The sequence below is a fragment of the Neoarius graeffei genome, chromosome 5 (genome assembly GCF_027579695.1).
Source record: "Neoarius graeffei isolate fNeoGra1 chromosome 5, fNeoGra1.pri, whole genome shotgun sequence".
NCBI lineage: Eukaryota > Metazoa > Chordata > Actinopteri > Siluriformes > Ariidae > Neoarius > Neoarius graeffei.
The window spans coordinates 64,924,519-64,943,632 of NC_083573.1; the positions used below are offsets into that span (position 1 = coordinate 64,924,519).

General features: G+C 43.3%; 1 protein-coding gene and 1 pseudogene across 3 annotated transcripts in view; one reads left to right on the top strand and one right to left on the bottom strand.

Annotated features, from left to right (window-relative positions):
* The window catches only part of LOC132886975 (smad nuclear-interacting protein 1-like), a 13,610-nt gene extending 10,246 nt beyond the window's left edge, over positions 1-3,364 (bottom strand). For 2 of the 3 annotated variants that reach the window (XR_009654757.1, XM_060922247.1), the window contains exons 1-3: positions 3,093-3,364; positions 1,580-1,709; positions 308-852 (exon numbers count right to left, since the gene is read on the bottom strand). Coding sequence is in view for 2 of the 3 variants with exons in the window: in XM_060922247.1 (XP_060778230.1) it covers positions 308-852; positions 1,580-1,709; positions 3,093-3,253 (836 nt within the window). In the remaining variant the exon portion in view is untranslated. Of the gene's footprint in view, positions 1-133; positions 244-307; positions 853-1,579; positions 1,710-3,092 lie in introns of all 3 variants that reach the window. The other variant, XM_060922248.1, reaches the window with a different exon arrangement.
* A 6,307-nt stretch (positions 3,365-9,671) lies between these two features.
* The window catches only part of LOC132886282 (axonemal dynein light intermediate polypeptide 1-like), a 42,760-nt pseudogene continuing 33,317 nt past the window's right edge, over positions 9,672-19,114 (top strand).

Here is a 19,114-nt window from a genome sequence, read left to right on the forward strand (position 1 = left end):
TTACAAAAATTGTGCAGGAACGTGATAAATGGTTAAAAGGTGTTGACTTGGCCTCCAAATTCCCCAGATCTCAAGCCGATAAAGCTTCCGTAGGATGCGTTGGACAAAAAAGTAAGATCCACGGAGAACCCACCTCACAACTTGCAGGACATCATCTTTGGTGCCAGATACCACAGCACACCTTCAGAGGTCATGAGTCCATGCCTTGATGGATCAGGGCTGTTTTGGTGGCACATTGGAGAACTACACAATGTTAGCCATATGGTTTTAATGTTGTTGCTGATCAGTGTATTTTTGTTTTTCTTACCTGTACTGGAATACAGCATGCTGCTTGGAACAGGATGGGTGATCAATTGGTATGTCAGCTATCCTCCTTTGCCTTCCAAGCAGATAAGCACTCTGCCTGTGGATGTACATCACCGGAAGTGGATCATCATTTTTGAAGGGGTACAACCTCCACCTCCTTTTAGGGATTCTGGCCTCAGGAGGCTCATTATACTTAATAACCACCCCTCTGTACGTGTTGGTATCTTCCACTAGAGCACCTGAGAGTTCAAAGCTGGGCTTCTCTTTCTCAGCAGCAGGGGCTGTCTCCTCTTCCTCTCCACTACCAAATGCATGTGTCTCATTTCCATCTCTTGCCTCCTGCCTCTGACGGTTTTCTCGGCGATGCTCATTGTGCTGCTCCCTTTCTGCTTGCTGCTGCTGGTACAGATGTGCATCCCATTCTCGAGACCTGTCTCTGTGCCGCTCCTGGCCTCTTTCACGTTCTCGTTGATGATGCCGCTGTTCTTCCCTTTTCACACGTCGCTCATCTAAATTATTTCCCCTTTCGTTATGGTCCTCTTTTTCCTGTTCAACATACAAAATGTTAACATTAGTTCATGAGTCAATTTAGGAATATGAGGAGAGTCACTACAGAAGAATTGGAGCAGTTACAGACAGGCTCCATCTATAGTACCAGTCAAAATTTTGGACACACCCAATTCAATGTTTCTTCTCTATTTTTATTAATTAAAAGACACTTCATGTCTTAACATAATGATGGATGTTGCTTCTCTTTACTTAGCTGAGAGGTTCCTGACGTAATATGGATTAATACAGTTGTGGAATAAGACTATTTACTGTATTTTTATTAATTATTTACCATTTGATCTCAAACACATTAAGGCAGCAAGAAATCAAGACTAATTAACTTTTGACAAGGCACACCTGTTAACTGAAAAGCATTCCAGGTGACGACCTCATGAAGATAATGCCAATAGTGTGCAAAGTGTCATCAAGGTAAACAGTGGCTACTTTGAAGAATCTAAAATATCAAAAACATATAGAATTACATAGTAAACGAAAAAATTGTTAATGTTCCATATAGTTTTCATTTCCACCCCACGGGAAAGGAAAACAACAAACAAACAAAAAACTACAAGTGTATCCAAAGTTTTGACTGGTATTAGTACACGTGTATATAATAAATAAAAATCTTTAGACCTTGTCCAGGCGAAATGCTTCAAATACACAAAACCGTGACGATATATAATAACTACTGATGATATATTAAATGAACTGTAGCTTCAATGACCTGTTTTATCTTATTATCAACTCCGTGGTATGGACTCCGACTCCTCCCGTCTCGGCCTGATCTGTCCCCATGGCGACCCGTCAAGCGTTCTCTTCTTCCAGGCGATTTGTCTTTTCCCCTGACGGGCGACCTAAAAAAACCAAAAAAAACAAAGCCCACCCCCAAGAGTTCATGTCATGGTTGTTTCTACTAGTGTCAATGTGACTGTGACGATCGTCTTCACGACTGTATCCATCCATCCATTATCTGTAGCCGCTTATCCTGTTCTACAGGGTCGCAGGCAAGCTGGAGCCTATCCCAGCTGACTATGGGCAAGAGATGGGGTACACCCTAGACAAGTCGCCAGGTTATCGCAGGCCTGACACAGAGACAACCATCCATTCACACCTACAGTTTAGAGCCACCAATTAACCTAACCTGCATGTCTTTGGACTGTGGGGGAAACCGGAGCACCCAGAGGAAACCCACGCGGACACGGGGAGAACATGCAAACTCTACACAGAAAGGCCGTTGGGCTCGAACCCAGGACCTTCTTGCTGTGAGGCGACAGTTCTAACCACTACACCATTGTGCCGCCCTACAAGTGTATCAATCCACCAAATTAATTCAGAACAAAAGCTGTAGAACTGAAACACGATGAAGCCGTTAGTCATGGTGGTTTAGCCCCATGTTTAAACATGTATATAAATCGGTCGATTTTATATCTAAGTTAATATCGTGGGCGGCATGGTGGTGTAGTGGTTAGCACTGTCACCTCACAATAAGAAGGTCCGGGTTCGAGCCCCGTGGCCGGCGAGGGCCTTTCTGTGCGGAGTTTGCATGTTCTCCCCGTGTCCGCGTGGGCTTCCTCCGGGTGCTCCGGTTTCCCCCACAGTCCAAAGACATGCAGGTTAGGTTAACTGGTGACTCTAAATTGACCGTAGGTGTGAATGTGAATGGTTGTCTGTGTCTATGTGTCAGCCCTGTGATGACCTGGCGACTTGTCCAGGGTGTACCCCGCCTTTCACCCGTAGTCAGCTGGGATAGGCTCCAGCTTGCCTGCGACCCTGTAGAACAGGATAAAGCGGCTAGAGATAATGAGATGAGTTAATATCGTCAGTAACAGAATGTTGACGTGAATCAAGATACATCAGTTCGGTTTTTCATCGTATTGTGAAGGATTATTGCTTGTGTCTGTTTCACATCTGATAAGTGATACGACTGAACATCCTAAAGACAAGAGGAATTCAAAATCGTTCCAAATTATTTATTACTGCTGCAGTAAACAACAGAACCGAAACCACTCAAATTTCGGATCAAATCACAAAATCAGCTTCGTTTCTCCTACTTGCTGTATTTTGGCTTTTGTTGATATTTAAAGGTCTAAATTGAATCAAGATATTTAAAACAGAATTAATAAACTCACGTAATACATCCTAAAATCATGTATAGGTGTTTTAGCCCCACGTGTAACATCCCTGAAGATGGGGCGAACACACTGGGGGCTAAACCGCCGTAAACCTTAGTCACGCACCTGTGCTCGCGTCTCCGCGGAAGAGGACTCGTACTGCTGCGGTTTGAGCCGGAACTCGAGCGGCACGATCTCTGAGGCCTAGCAGGACTGAGTTTTTCCTGTTTAATTTTTATCTTCCCGTCGCGAACAGGAGACTTTTTGTCTCCTCTCCTGTTGTCCATCACGAACAACTGGTCACGAACAAGTTCGGTCTTAAAAAGAGTTCATACAAACCACAGCACAAGAAACTTCCATTACAAGCGCAACCTTCTAAAAGAACTTCCTTTACACTTCCGGTTGTTATGTACGCCCGCAAAATTCTTCCCCTAAACCCGAAGTGGGACTTCAGTTCCGATTTGTTGGTACCTTCCCTGCCATCTGGCGGTGGAAGCAGGAATTGTAGAATTGCCAATCACTTGAAATCAGCAACAGGTTCCCAAAACCTGGTAGTGCAGTACATATTCATTTCATGGTTTCCTGTCTAACACACCTACATTAACTCAGGAAGGGCGGTTAATCTTTAGCTTAGTTAACTCAAGTGTATTGTGAACAGGGGAAACACAAAAAATGTACCTCCAGGATCTGTGCAGTAGGCTGTGTGAAAACACACAAAAATCCAGCTTGGAATATCAGTCAAGACACACACAGTCAAGAGTTGGTTAAACTGATGGATCTTTGCCAGATGGTTAAGTTTCAGCTTATTTTGTTACTTGATTAAATTGACCAATAAATGTTTGAGGTTTTCTAATCATCACGGTCATGTTTTCCTATTTAGAATAAAAACAAGCAGGAAACTACTGAAGCGTTGTCCCATGGGAGCTTTTAATTTCTTATACAAACATTTTAACAATAACCATGTTTACTTTAACATTTTAAAACAAATGATAGGTTTTGATCTGTCTGTACTGAAGGAAGTTGAATTTATATAGTATAATCGGAGTGTTTACCTCACTAGACCTAAGGAGATTCCTCCTCATGGATTCGGGGGCGTCACTGTTCAAAGAAGTTTCTCAGTTTATTATAGGACAAACATGAGTATAATAAATCGATAAATATCATTCTTCACATTCAAAAGTGTGTTGTCGCTACATGCTTGAATGATGACATAATTGATTAAGATACAAGATGTCTTTATTGTCACTGTACAAGTACAATGAGATGATGTTTGGAACAAGCCAGCACATGCTCAGTTAAATTTACTAAAGTATAAAAAGTACTTCAATAAAAAAGTATTACAAACACAAATATACACAGTAAAACTGAGGTAGAACAGAATTGAGAAAACAATTATTGAAGTAATATGTACAAATGAAGGAGTAAGATTATGTACATGATAAAGTGCATGAGTATTGCACAAAGAGGAACATTGTACTAGTATGTTATTGCACTAGTGTTGATATAGACTAATATACAGCACAGAATATACAGTACCGGTCAAATGCCATGGGCTGTACTGCACAGTAGTATAGAGGATGTGCAGTCACGTGACCCGCACATGTGTACTCCGCCCACTCCGCCATATTGGACGGCATCAGGATAGTTTACCTTGCGCGAGCGTAATGGATCCAGGCAGTAATCCCCAAGAAAATTCGGAAACTACCCCATCTACATCACGCGATTACTTGTCTAAGTTTGTTCAGCATCTTGAAGGTGACGTGAGGCAGCGTTACGTGGAAAAGTGTTCCAGGTTGGGGATTGCAGATCTGTACAACTTGCCTCAATCCTTGTTCAGGGAAATTCGGAGCTGCAGTGCCGGCGATTTGCCCGATCTGGCCTATCACGACATTTACAATTTTCTCGTTAATCGTGTTACACTGGCAAAGCCCTCAAAGCTTACAAGAGCCTGGAAGCTTATAAATATTTTGTTGCGGGATGGGTATCCCAACTATACCTCTGGAAGTTTCCGAAGAAGAATGTCTACGTGATAACCTCACGGGTAAGTGGCATTAAGACGTTTATCATAAAGAGACTATGCAGGACATTTTATCTTAAGAATGTTCGTAATCTAAACTCAGTTCCAGATAATGACAGGGTTGTAAATATGTATGTTTTTGTCTGAAAAACCGTAACTCAGAAAGCTGCGCACGTTTGAGCGGAAGCTGCGCAAATGTGCGCAGCTCTCTGATTAACTGCCTTCTTCTCATACTAATACTTCCTATTTTTCATGGACTGTAACGGCATTTGCTTATTTAGTAATTTTAATACAGAATTTACTCTGATAAAATTATTCAGACACTCCAACGCCCCCCCCAAAAAAATATATATATATATATCGGATCTGCACGATTCAGCCGTGAAAAAGGCGCATCCGCCATTTGCATCCCTGTTTAAACTCATAGGTTAACCAACTTTAACCGGCTAATGAGGCTCGGTGGTTGGTCAAGATTTTTTTTAGTTTTCGCCATTCCTACTATGGATTGGCCTTTCAAAGGCATATATGAGCCAAAAAGATAAAACATTGTCATAGACTAGGCCAGGGTAGTAGGGCTAGGCATAGCCATTTTAAACGTTAGAGACTGTCTAGTTTCTAAGTATGCAGTTATCATTCAATCTGAAAATCAACTTAACAGATGTACTAGGAGTATTGAATTAGAAGATTACACCTACCTGATATGAAGTGTTTACAAATTCGGCTGGTAGAACTGGGGTTCCAGTTTTCTCTTCGCACAGTGGACACCCATTTTGCGCATCTCTCCTCGTCTGCGGGGAATCTATAAAATGACAGGCCCTCCTTTTGGCCCTGTCTATTGGTACAACCAATTGCTGAACAAGATATAACCATTCTCGAAAGACCTACTCCCACACACTTGATAATTAGAATGGGTTCGTCTAAGTTCTATGCGCGACCTTGCCGTCCAAAATGGCGGATAAACAAAATCACGTGACCTCGTGGAGATATGCTGTTCAGACCTGTGGATTAGTGGGGGGCAGGGCAGTGAATGCTAGGAGCTGAGTAGTGTGATGGCTATGGGGTAAAAACTATTACTCAGCCGGGTTGTGAGGGCGAACAGAGTTCTGTAGCACTTACCAGATGGCAGAGGGGTAAAGAGTCCATGTCCAGGATGCAAAGTAAAAAACAGAGTGGCAATTTAACTCCTAGAAAGTTGAATTTAACTCCGTTTCAGATAACACTTGGTCCCACTTGAAATTAGAGTAAAATTTACTATATGGTCAGTGTCAACTTCCATCCATCCATCCATTATCTGTAGCCACTTATCCTGTCCTACAGGGTCGCAGTCAAGCTGGAGCCTATCCCAGCTGACTATGGGCGAGAGGCAGGGTACACCCTGGACAAGTCGCCAGGTCATCGGAGGGCTGACACAGAGACAAACAACCATTCACACTCACATTTCACACCTACGGTCAATTTAGAGCCACCAATTAGCCTAACCTACATGCCTTTGGACTGTGGGGGAAACCGGAGCACCCAGAGGAAACCCACGCGGACATGGGGAGAGCACGCAAACTCCACACAGAAAGGCTCTTGTTGGCCACTGGGCTCGAACCCAGGACCTTCTTGCTGTGAGGAGACAGTGCTAACCACTACACCACCATGCCACCCCCAAAATTAACAATAGGTGTTAAAATATTCAAATAAAAATATTTAACACTGGTTTGTTCACACTGTTCGGAGTAATACGATTACACTTTATAGAGCTAATTTTACTTCAAATTTAGTTTAAAAATGACACTAACGTGTAATATTTAATTTTTATTTCTCTACAGTGTTTTTTTTTTACATCTAGGTCATATGATGCTATTTCACTATGATGCTATATTACTGAATTGCTGTGATCTAACCTCATCTCATCTCATTATCTCTAGCCGCTTTATCCTGTTCTACAGGGTCGCAGGCGAGCTGGAGCCTATCCCAGCTGACTACAGGCGAAAGGCGGGGTACACCCTGGACAAGTCGCCAGGTCATCACAGGGCTGACACATAGACACAGACAACCATTCACACTCACATTCACACTTACGGTCAATTTAGAGTCACCAGTTAACCTAACCTGCATGTCTTTGGACTGTGGGGGAAACCCACGCGGACACGGGGAGAACATGCAAACTCCACACAGAAAGGCCCTCGCCAGCCACGGGGCTCGAACCCGGTCATTCTTGCTGTGAGGCGACAGCGCTAACCACTACACCACCATGCCGCCCGTGATCTAACCTATCAAATGGAAATAAACACAAAACATAAGGTTACTGTAACAGCATGTATTATTAAATTTGTCATTTCAATGTCAATTAATTAACATTACACCAGAGAAAGCAATATGGGACAACAAAAGAGAGCTGTGTTATTCACTCCATATGACATATGTATGTCAAAAGGCCTAGGATAATGCAGATTGTCGACATGAAAGACAACAAACTCTTGCTTTGTCCTGGTCACTTCATATGCATGGAAATGTTCTGGAAAAGTTACTGTGCATAAAGGCAAAGTGAGCAGCAACAGTTTCTAATGTATTATCAGAACTGACTCAATCTGGTAATAAAGAGGCATTTCAGATTCAACTTTGCCACAAATAACCAGATGTGGGCAGTAAACAAACCCATTGTGTTTAGCCCAATTCACTTTCATAATCTGAACGCTACTGGGCACTTGCATTGCCATAGCAATTCCAGAACCTGCTTTTATCATTTCTAAAAAGACACCATTTTTCCTGGACCAACGTCTAACCGAGTAAAAGTTGTTGAAGATCACCAAACGATTCTGGAGTTTTTTGGCCAGCATTTTGGTGATATTTTTAAAATGACTTGAGCTGTTTCTTGGAAGAAAACAAAAAAAAACAAAATTTGTGCTTAACTTCATAGCGCATACACCAACTAGGAAGTACCGGTCCTATTTTCTGGATGCAGCGGGGTTTTTTTTCTGGGAAGACACTGGAGGGCGTTTGTCACAAACTGCCATGTCTATAGAAGCGCCCAGCTTGGCAATACTGATCACAGACTGTTGGTAGCCCATCTGAGACTGAAGCTGAAGGTTGATCCCTCCGTTAGGAAGGTACCTTGTCTCGACTCCTCATGGCTCTTGGACCCAATGATTAAGGAATCATTCAGGTGTCCCATTTCAAACCAGTTCACTGCTCTGGCAAATGACACACCCTCTGACTGGGAGCACTTCAAAACAGAGGTCTATAAAACGGCTGAGGATCTGCTCCTAGACACCCATGGATCTTGTTTGAAACCCTGGACATCTTTGACCAGCGCCATGCTGCATGCCTGCAAGGAGATCTGGCTGAGTATTGCTACCTTAACGGAGTGCGTAACAAAGCCATCCGCCAAGACAGAGAAAAGTTCTGGGCTGAGCAAGCTTCCAACCTTGAGCGTTCAGCCCAGCACAATGACCAATGCCAAGTATATAGCCGCCTATGCAGGGCAAAGGCAGGCCCTAGACAATGCAGCTTCCTTGTAAAGGACCTTTCTGGGAACATTCTATCTATGGAAGGTGACTGCATCAATCGCTGGAGGGAACACTTCAGCATGCCCTTCAACCATCCACCAGTCCCTGAGGACCCCACACTCACCGAGGCCGCCGATGCCACCAATGACCCAAACTCAGACTATCCTACCACCTCAGTTACCTCCGAGGAGGTCAAGGGCACACTGAGAAAGCTGAAAAAACAGCAAAGCACCAGGCATCTGCAAGATAACAACAGAGATGCTCAAGGCCAGCAGTGACCATATGATCCAGTGGCTCACCCAAATCAAATCAATCACATGTGGGTCCATGAGAGACTACCAGAAGACTGGAGACGGGGCATCGTCCTACCCTTCTGGAAGAGAAAGGGTGACCAGCTTGTGTGCAGCAACCAGCGAGGTATCGCACTTCTCTCCATTCCTGGCAAACTCTTCACTCGCATTCTACTCACCAGAGCACTACCAGCTATCAGAAGCAGATGCCGTCCACAACAAGCTGACTTCATGCCCAACCGCTCCACCATCGACTACATCTCAGCTCTTCGCCTTGTCATTGAGAAGGTCCGGGAGTTCCGGCATCGTTACATCACCTTTGGAGACCTCAAGGCTGCCTTTGATACAGTGGACCACACAGCTTTATGGAGGATTCTGAAGATCCTCGGCACACCACCTAAAATTATCACCCTCTTCCAACAGCTGTACAACAATGTTGAGAGTTGCGTCAGTGGAAATGGCACAGACTGGTTCTCCATCAACAGTGGAGTACATCAGGGTTGCGTCGCCGCTCCAAACCTCTTCAACTGCATCATCTGATGACAAGGGTCTGTGAACAGGTCCCAGGAGTCTCACTCGGCGAATATACCCTGGTGGACCTTGAATATGCGGATGACACTTCGCTCCTTGCTGACACACTGGAGCAGCTCAGAGACACCTTAAGCGTGTTCAATGAAGAGGCCAAAAAATTAGGTCTACGTATTAACTGGAACAAGATGGAACTCATGTACACTGGAGCTGGCCCTGACCCTCCATCTCTCCACATCGCAAACATCTCCGTTAACTTTGCATCAACCTTCAATTATCTCAGTTCCACTATCACAAACACAGGTGACCTAAAACAGGAGATTGACAAAAGGTGAGGAATGGCATTGGCAGTTATGCAGTCACTTTGGCAACCACTATGGCGGCACCATCACATCTTGTTGAGGAGATCCACAATGCCTCTGTACTGTCAGTCCTCCTATATGGAGCTGAGGCCCAGCCACTCAACACCACCTTGGCAGCCAGACTCGATGGATTTGACAGCAAAGCCCTACGGAGGATCATGGGCATCAGATGGCAGCAACATGTGTCCAACTCTCATTTATGGGAGTGCACCCAACAGCCCCCTACTTCCTGCCTAGCAACAGCCCGCAGAGTAAGATGGTTTGGCCATGTACTTCGACTCCCTCCTGACCACCCAACATGGGCGCTCTTAGACTTTGACCCACACCAGGCAGGGTGGAGACGCCCCTGAGGAGCCCCTCGCACCTAGTGGTTAGATGCTGTGGCCAAGGACCTGGAAGCCTGCAACACCACCCTGCAACAAGCCCGCCAATTAGCAGAGGATTGGCAAAGATGGAGGGCCTTGACTTCTCTGGCTAGCTCTACACATTAATGTGCAAGAGGACTATCCATCCACCCATCCATTATCTGTAGCTGCTTATCCTGTCCTACAGGGTCGCAGGAAAGCTGGAGCCTATCCCAGCTGACTATGGGTGAGAGGGAGGGTACACCCTGGACAAGTCGCCAGACAACCATTCATGCTCACATTCACACCTATGGTCAATTTAGAGCCACCAATTAGCCTAACCTGCATGCCTTTGGACTGTGGGGGAAACCAGAGCACCTGGAGGAAACCCACACGGACACGGGGAGAGCATGCAAACTCCACACAGAAAGGCCCTCGCCAGCTGCTGGGCTCGAACCCGGACCTTCTTGCTGTGAGGCAACAGTGCTAACCACTCTGCCTGTTGATGTTAATCTTTACCAACCTGGAAGATACATTGCTTGTATTTATGATAACAGTTGGTATATAGGAAACATCATGCAAAGGAATGATGATGAACAGAATGTTAACTTTATGAAAGAACACAGAGGAAACAAATTTTCTTGGCCTCCAGAAAACCAAAAGGACGAGTGCTGGGTGCCATTTCAGCATATTATGTGCCCTGTAGAAGCACCACTGATAGCTGACGCTAGTGGCAGGCGATACAAGCTTGCTGAAACAGACTTAAAAAAAAGTTAAAGATATTTTCCTGAAATTCAAAAGTTGAAAACTACTGTGAAATTCTTGGAAAAATCTTCCCATTAGACACATGATTATACATGTACTGTACATATAATACATACAGTGTTTTGGATATGGATTTGAAGCTGAAGGATTTTAAGTACTGTCAAGTACTGTTAAAAACTTTTGTATTTCTGCTGTTTTTTGTAATTATACAAATTGAATCTGATGATGGTTATGTTTATTTTATGCTAATTGTAGAATAAAAACCCTTTCTTTTTACCAGGCATATTGTTTCTATATCATCAATTGAATATTGCGATGATGACTGAATTGCTAAATTTATGATGCCATGAAAGAAAAAATAAGCTCAGTAATCTGTCTTTCAAAGTTGATCCATTATTTTGGGGTGCCAAATATTGTAAATACCAAATTTGAGCTTTATGCTTCCATTCAGAGCTGATATACTGCTTTCTGAATATGCAAATACAGGTTCAAAATTGGTTTGCGCCATGTTACGGTACCCTACTTTGCAAGTTTTTTTTCACTATGAAGGCATTTGAGCTAGATAAAAAATTTTTTGACAAAGTTGGTATATTAGTATGCTCTCCACAAAAAAATTATGAAGTGGCTGAGCACTTGCCCACATGGTCAAATCATAAAGAGACTGGAGGCCTATTTTTGACATTCTACGATCATGTTCGATTTTCAAGAGTCAATAATTCAAAAACCCTTCAAGTTATGACCACAATGTTTTACACACATATAACTAGTACCCCAGATGTGTATTCTACAATATGAAGATTATCCATTGAATCCCTTCTTTAGTACAGCTCTTTGAAATTTTGTAATTTTTGCGAGAATGGACAAACTGCCATTTTTGTGATGCTACAGAATGAAAAATTAGCCCTGTATCCCATTTTTGAAATTTACTGCTGTATCTTGGGTGCCCAAATAGGGTGTATTCCAAATTTGAGCTTTATATCTGCATTTTTAGCTGAGATAATGCCTTTTAAAAATGAAAAGCAGCTCAAAATGCATTCGCGACTGTAAAATAGGATTGTGGGTACCCTGATTAAAAAAATTATATCTAAAAAACTACTTGGAATTAAGCAGAAATATTTTGCATGTGTTCATCAGATATACTGTATGTGGGTACTTGTAAAAAAAAAAAAAAATCATGAGAATCCGAGTCGGTGACCCGGGAAGATTTTGGAAAATCTGATGATTTCACACGGAATGACCTATATACACACAGACCTTGAGATAACATGGGAGAAAATACAATGTTTACTATTTGTAGTAATAAAGGAAGTAGACCCCAATGTTGGTCAGTAGAGGTTACCAAATCTCCAAAGATGAGCGGAACATTCCTCAATAAGCACCATGACTGAACTGCATTCAGTCCCAGATCATTAGACTCTCCACCTAAATTCACAGCCACTGGCCTATTGTTTCTCTCCATTAATCCATAATCAAAACTTTGTATTCTTGAATTCAGCTCCCCCAATGTAACATGTTCTTTAAAATGCACAAACAATAGCTTCAATTCGTACTGGGCCACCCCTTCCAAAATGTCATGCATCCCATCAACTGAGAAGTTCTCAGTTGTGTGAAATGTGTGTCAATGAATTCAATAAGCATGAACTCTTCACACCAAAAACATAAGGAAGAAATGGATTATGAGCCATTTCTTGACAGTGAGCAGTGTGTCTCTTTGGTGCACAGCACTATTTTGGAAAAATCTTCAGAGAATTCTGTTTGAAAGTCATCTTTTTCAGCTAAACAAAACCTGCAACAGTACCTTGCACTGAAAGACTCCACCAGACCAAACAAGCTATGCAAGCCTAAATTAACCTCCAGTAACCTGTACCACACTGCCACGAACACGGCCACCGTATAGTGGAATCTCAATACCATCACTCTCTAACATTTTAATGTCTTGAACAATAAGAGCAAGAATTTCATTAAAACCATACAGTTTAAGATCTTGTGCATGAAATAAGACACACAGGTGTATGTCGGCCAAAAAATAATTCCATTTTGGAGAGAAATTTCTTAAGGTAAAATATACTGCACCCAATTTATGAATACCTCGCTTGGAACCAAGAGGATTTGCAACCTTGAAGTCATCATAGAACATTTGGATCTGCACTGTGTACTTTTCAGTTGAAAACAGAGGGCAAGTCTTAAAGATCCCTGACAAATATCTCTGAGTCTTGAGTAGTCAGTGGCTGAGCTTTTCAACATTTCTGCAATATACTGATTTTTAAATCTTGACTCCAATGTAGATAAAATTGGAATATACATTAATTTATCTTGAACAACTATCTGATCATATGTTCCAGTCTTTTTATTTCACCTTGTGTCAAATCTTGAGCCAATTACATGTTCAACTGGTTCTACAGTTTCCCCACTTGTCTGATAAAAATTTTGATCGCTTGTACAGGGCTCGACATTAAGGACTGCCCGATTTCCCGGAGCAAGTGAAATACGCATTCGGGCAGGTGGAATATGTCCCCGACATGCCCGACCGGGCAAGTTGGAATGAGCATATATTACCAACTAGTACCACAAAAATGAGGCTTTTTGAGCTTTTATTTCAGTTCCTAAAAGCATCTCTCACCATGTATCCGCCATTATGTCTTGGCTGTTTTCTTAGTCTCGGTTTCATTTACTGCTTTGCAAGTTATTTTATATACCCCCACTGTTGTAGTATGGCATGAGTGCTGTTTATAGACCCCTTGTGCATGACGTCACGCACACGTGATAATTATAGCTGGGGTCAGACAGACACCGTCTTTCATGCAAGCAGCTTAATCTGTCTTCAACATGGTTAATTTTTGCTTGTTCAAACAGAGAAATAGATAAAAGGCATTACCGTCTCCCTGCTATCAAAAAAATTAACAAATAGAAGCAAATGCTTCAAGAACAACGAGGAAATGAATGGTTAAAGAATAAGAGAGGAGCTCGGCCTTGAAACTCCAGAGAAATTCATGATTGTATTTAAGATGTATTTTACAAAAACAAAGTCGGAAGTGGGGATGGAAAACTTTGCTTAAGAATCTCGTTTTGTTTTCTTCTGCTCGCATTTGAGTTAGCTCCTTCACGAAAGTGTTTGATTTTCTGACAGGTGAAGCCACTTCCTTATTCGACACAAACCCCAGATTGATTTCAAACAACTCGGGCATAAAAAACAACAACAAAAACACTCAACAAAGAGTGACGTGCACGATAAAACCTGAAAGAACGGAACAGATTAAGAGCAGAGAGAGCTGGAGCTTTGTTCCTGCTATCAGAGGAACACAGTCCTGTGCAAAAAATAAAAATAATCATCCACCTCTAGGTTTATTTAAAAAAAAACCCTAAAAAAGCAAAACCCCGCGCTGTGTCTAGATAGGCTGGCTGCGCTGATTCAGTTACAGGTTGCCAGGTCTGTATAAAAACACACACAACCAATATACTGAACCATTTTAAACTCAAACATTATCCTGTCTGTCATGACGCAGGGCTTTTTTTTAAACCTAGAGATGGATGATATCACAAAAAACCCCATAAAATATTCTCAAACACAGTACTGTTCAAAAGTCTTGGCACCCTATTTTTTTTTTTTTTTCTTCATACAAACTTTGTTATAGCGGAGAGGAGCTCCATTGGCATAGAGTTTGGATACATCAAGAAACCCATAGAGTTGTTTTCTGATGGTTTCGGTCCTGTGCATGCCTCCACCATACCAGTGTTAGTAATTGCCAGTCATACACACCACCTAATGGCCAGTGTTAGTAATTGCCAATCAAAAACACCGCCTAGTGGCCAGAGTTAGTAACTGCCATTCATACACACCGCCTAGTGGCCAGTGTTAGTAACTGCCTGTCATACACACCACCTAGTGGCCAGCGTTAGTAACTGCCATTCATACACACCGCCTAGTGGCCAGAGTTAGTAATTGCCAGTCATACACACCGTCTAGTGACCAGTTAGTAATTGCCAGTCATACACACCACCTAGTGGCCAGTGTTAGTAACTGCCTGTCATACCACCTAGTGGCCAGTGTTATCGGAATTGCCAATCAAAAACACCGCCTAGGGCGGCACGGTGGTATAGTGGTTAGCGCTGTCGCCTCACAGCAAGAAGGTCCTGGGTTCGAGCCCCGGGGCCGGCGAGGGCCTTTCTGTGCGGAGTTTGCATGTTCTCCCCGTGTGAATGTTCTCCCCGTGTGTACCCCGCCTTTCGCCCGTAGTCAGCTGGGATAGGCTCCAGCTTGCCTGCGACCCTGTAGAAGGATAAAGCGGCTAGAGATGATGAGATGAAACACCGCCTAGTGGCCAGAGTTAGTAACTGCCATTCATACACACCGCCTAGTGGCCAGCGTTAGTAATTGCCAGTCATACACACCACCTAGTGGCCAGCGTTAGTAACTGCCATTCATACACACCGCCTAGTGGCCAGTGTTAGTAACTGCCTGTCATACACACCGCCTAGTACGGCACCTGCACCGTGTCCTGCTGCAAGACTCTGCAGCACATCGTGAGAGCAGCTGAGAGGATCATTGGTGTCTCTCTCCCTTCTCTAATGGACATCTATAACTCCCGCCTCACCCGCAAAGCCATCAGGATTGCAGGTGACCCCACCCACCCATCTCACAGCCTCTTCAGTCTGCTGCCGTCGGGGAGGAGACTGCGGAGTCTCCGGGCCAAAACCAGCAGGCTCAAAGACAGTTTCTTTCACCAGGCGGTCAGGAGGCTCAACTCCCCCCCCCCCCGATTCTGCTCGCACACACCCCTGCTCCCCCCTTCAGCATCTGACATGTCACCCTCACAGTCCCCCCCAACACACACACTCTCAATGTTCATTAACACACTGAACTCAGGGACTGCACATTTCACTTTATCTTGCTCATTTGCACTATTCCGCACTACCTCACCTTAACAGCTATTAGTTTATTGTTTATACTGCTTATTTCATGTTTACCTGCTATACCTCAAGTGCCCTTGACTATTTATTTGCTCCAATATATATATATATATATATATGTGTGTGTGTTATACTGTATATATGTATAAGTGTTTAGTCTATGTCTAGTTCTTACCTAGAGTGTTTATACTGTTTATATTGCTTATTTCAATTATTCTATTTTTATTTACTGCATTGCCTGTTTGCACCGTGGGTTAGAGAGGACTGAAATTTCATCTGTGCTGTATGTCGAGCATGTATAGCATATTTGACAATAAAGTTGACTTGACTAGTGGCCAGTGTTATTATAGTAAAGGCCTCTGCATGCTCTTGCGACAAGGCTTTCGCAGATAGTTGTAATTTATCGTTGAGCGGGGAGTAATAGGCGTGCGTGATGTTATTCACCGGCACAACGCAAGGGGGCGCGAAGTCGCTAGGAGTAGTTGGTGGGTGTGGTTAGTGGAGTGTTTATCCTCCGGTTACTTATAATGACTAAAACTTTTTTTTTTTTATAATGACTAGAACTGGAGTCGTATAGATGTACGTACTTCCTCAATCAACCGCTCTTCATGCTGCTCCATCTTCGCTCGTGTTTTTAAAAATGCCGGTCGTGAAAACAAACCAAACCGGGAAAGTAGGGAAGCGGAAGTGCGTGTACAGCGGATGTAGAGTGGACCAATCAGAGCCCTCTTGTCTGCGACGCTGTCTGCGAGGCTTCTGCGGTGGTCACAATTTTTGGGAGGTGCGCGCAGAGCGTCTGCGAAGGTGGGGGGGCTACGCAGACACTGTCTGCGACGCTATCTGCGAGGACTGGGTTGTCAGCATAAATTGGCCTTAATTGCCAGTCAGAAATACCACCTAGTGGCCAGAGTTACTAATTGCCAGTCATACACACCGCCTAGTGGCCAGTGCTAGTAACTGCCTGTCATACATACCACCTAGTGGCCAGTGTTATCGTGATTGCCAATCAAAAACACCGCCTAGTGGCCAGTGTTAGTAACTGCCATTCATACACACCGCCTAGTGGCCAGTGTTAGTAACTGCCTGTCATACACACCACCTAGTGGCCAGAGTTACTAATTGCCGGTCATACACACCGCCTAGTGGCCAGAGTTAGTAACTGCCAGTCATACACCGCCTAGTGGCCAGATTTACGAATTGCCAGTCATACACACCGCCTAGGGCGGCACGGTGGTGTAGTGGTTAGCGCTGTCGCCTCAAAGTAAGAAGGTCTGGGTTCGAGCCCCGTGGCCGGCGAGGGCCTTTCTGTGCGGAGTTTGCATGTTCTCCCCCATCCACGTGGGTTTCCTCCGGGTGCTCCGGTTTCCCCCACAGGTTAGGTTAACTGGTGACTTTAAATTGACTGTAGGTGTGAATGGTTGTCTGTGTCTATGTGTTAGCCCTGTGATGACCTGGCAACTTGTCCAGGGTGTACCCCGCCTTTTGCCCATAGTCAGCTGGGATAGGCTCCAGCTTGCCTGCGACCCTGTAGAACAGGATAAAGCAGCTAGAGATGATGAGATGAGTCTGGCTCTGAGATATGAAAATTCTACAACCCAGAAACAGATGGGAGCTCGCTTTTAGGCAGTGCCTAAATCTATATATTAGATTTCTATTTTATGATTCCTACATTATTGAGTAATGAACCTACAGTCAGAGAGTTCTACACAAACACACTGAACTTTACAACAACTGCATGCATGTGAAATGGAAATAAAATCAACTAAGGCAGGAAAAACCATTTTGGATAAAATTGTTATTGTCCGTTACAAGTAAAAAGTAACCAATAACTAAACTTAATCAATTTAATCAATAACCAAATTTCAACTCAAATGTGTGATCATTTTATGTTGCAATTCACAATTATTCTATGGTTTTCTTAAAGAAAAAATTAGTACTCGCAAAATAGGGGCAGTGATAATATGGGGGGGAGGTGGAGGGGGAGATTAAAAGTTAATGCTGAGCCCTGTTGTATTTTGAATTAAGAATTGTGAAAGGATTCTCTAACTCCTCAAAACATGCTTCAACTTTCTTGCACATTTCAGTTTCTCTTTCATCATTAAATACATGCTTAATGACAGTTTCTTTAGCATGCTGCTGGATATCTTGAACAATCTCTTCCATGGAAATCACTACAGAATTCACTACACTTTGGCCTACACCTGCTGCCTTTAGATCAGAAATTACAGCTGCACAACTATTTACAAGGTCTGCTGAAGATAATGCTGACACATCAACCTCAGTGGCATTACTTGTGTCAAGAACACTTTGACAAGGTGAAAAATCACCTTCTACAGAATCAAATGAACCACTTGTATGACACTTGTTCAGATGCTTTCTAAAGCCAGAAAAGCTACCAAAACAACGTGAGCATCCCACTTGGCCACATTTAAGCTAAGGAGTCCTGCCAGTACAGAGACCTAAGGTGCTTTACAAGGCTGTTTCGTCTACCATGGTCATTTCTGCAAAGAAAACACTTCATTGTTTGATCTCAACAGATACTAACACACCATTCTTGTTCGCAACTCTGAGAGTTTCCTTTGTTTCCCTAACATCAATGTTGTAAATGGTTGTTTGCAGAAAAGTGAAAAAGCTGGTCAGAGAAGAACTGTATGACGTACCAAAGACATAATGGGCCTTAAAGAGTTTGTCAAGGGCTCCCACTGAACCTGTCGCCTTACATGGAAGTGCATGTTTGTCAATCACAATGAAGGAGGCATGAATGCTGCTTCTTGTGGGTCCCTGAGCAAGAAGGTAGGGCTGACTGCTTTGGGTGATGCTATCTAGATGCTGCTGTACACTGGTTCCAGCCTACAACAAAACACATTCAACAGCAGTATTTAGTGACCAACCCCTGACAATAGATCAGATCACCTCAAACTGTGCATGAAATTGAGGTGATGGAAAGTATATTTTAAACAACTGTTCAGCATACCTGTAGGAATCTGATGAGGTGATCTACAGCTTGAGATGCAGACATCTTTCCTGGCCTCTTTCGTCCTTGCGCAGATGGCGGTAGCAGATGTAGCAGCAGCAAAATAGCAGACGTATCACTGTCCCAGCCTACAGACCAACAAACATTATGCCACAAATACATTAAATTGGCACAATTACCTACATAACCAACAATAGCCATTAAAAACAGTCCTCATTTTCAACTTCAGCAGCTGACTCAGCATTGCGCATTAAATCCAAGAGCTCTGTGGTGGGTACCAGTCCACGGCTTTCCTTTATAACTTTTGCTTTGAGATTGGTGGGCCACCTTTCCAAGAATTTGTTGGCAGTGACCTCACCAAACAGGAGTCTGAAATCTTGTTCTACATGTAATGCAAAAATACAGTGCATAGAAAGGAGTGATGAGTGACATTGCATGCTACATGGGATATTTCAGTGATTCAACT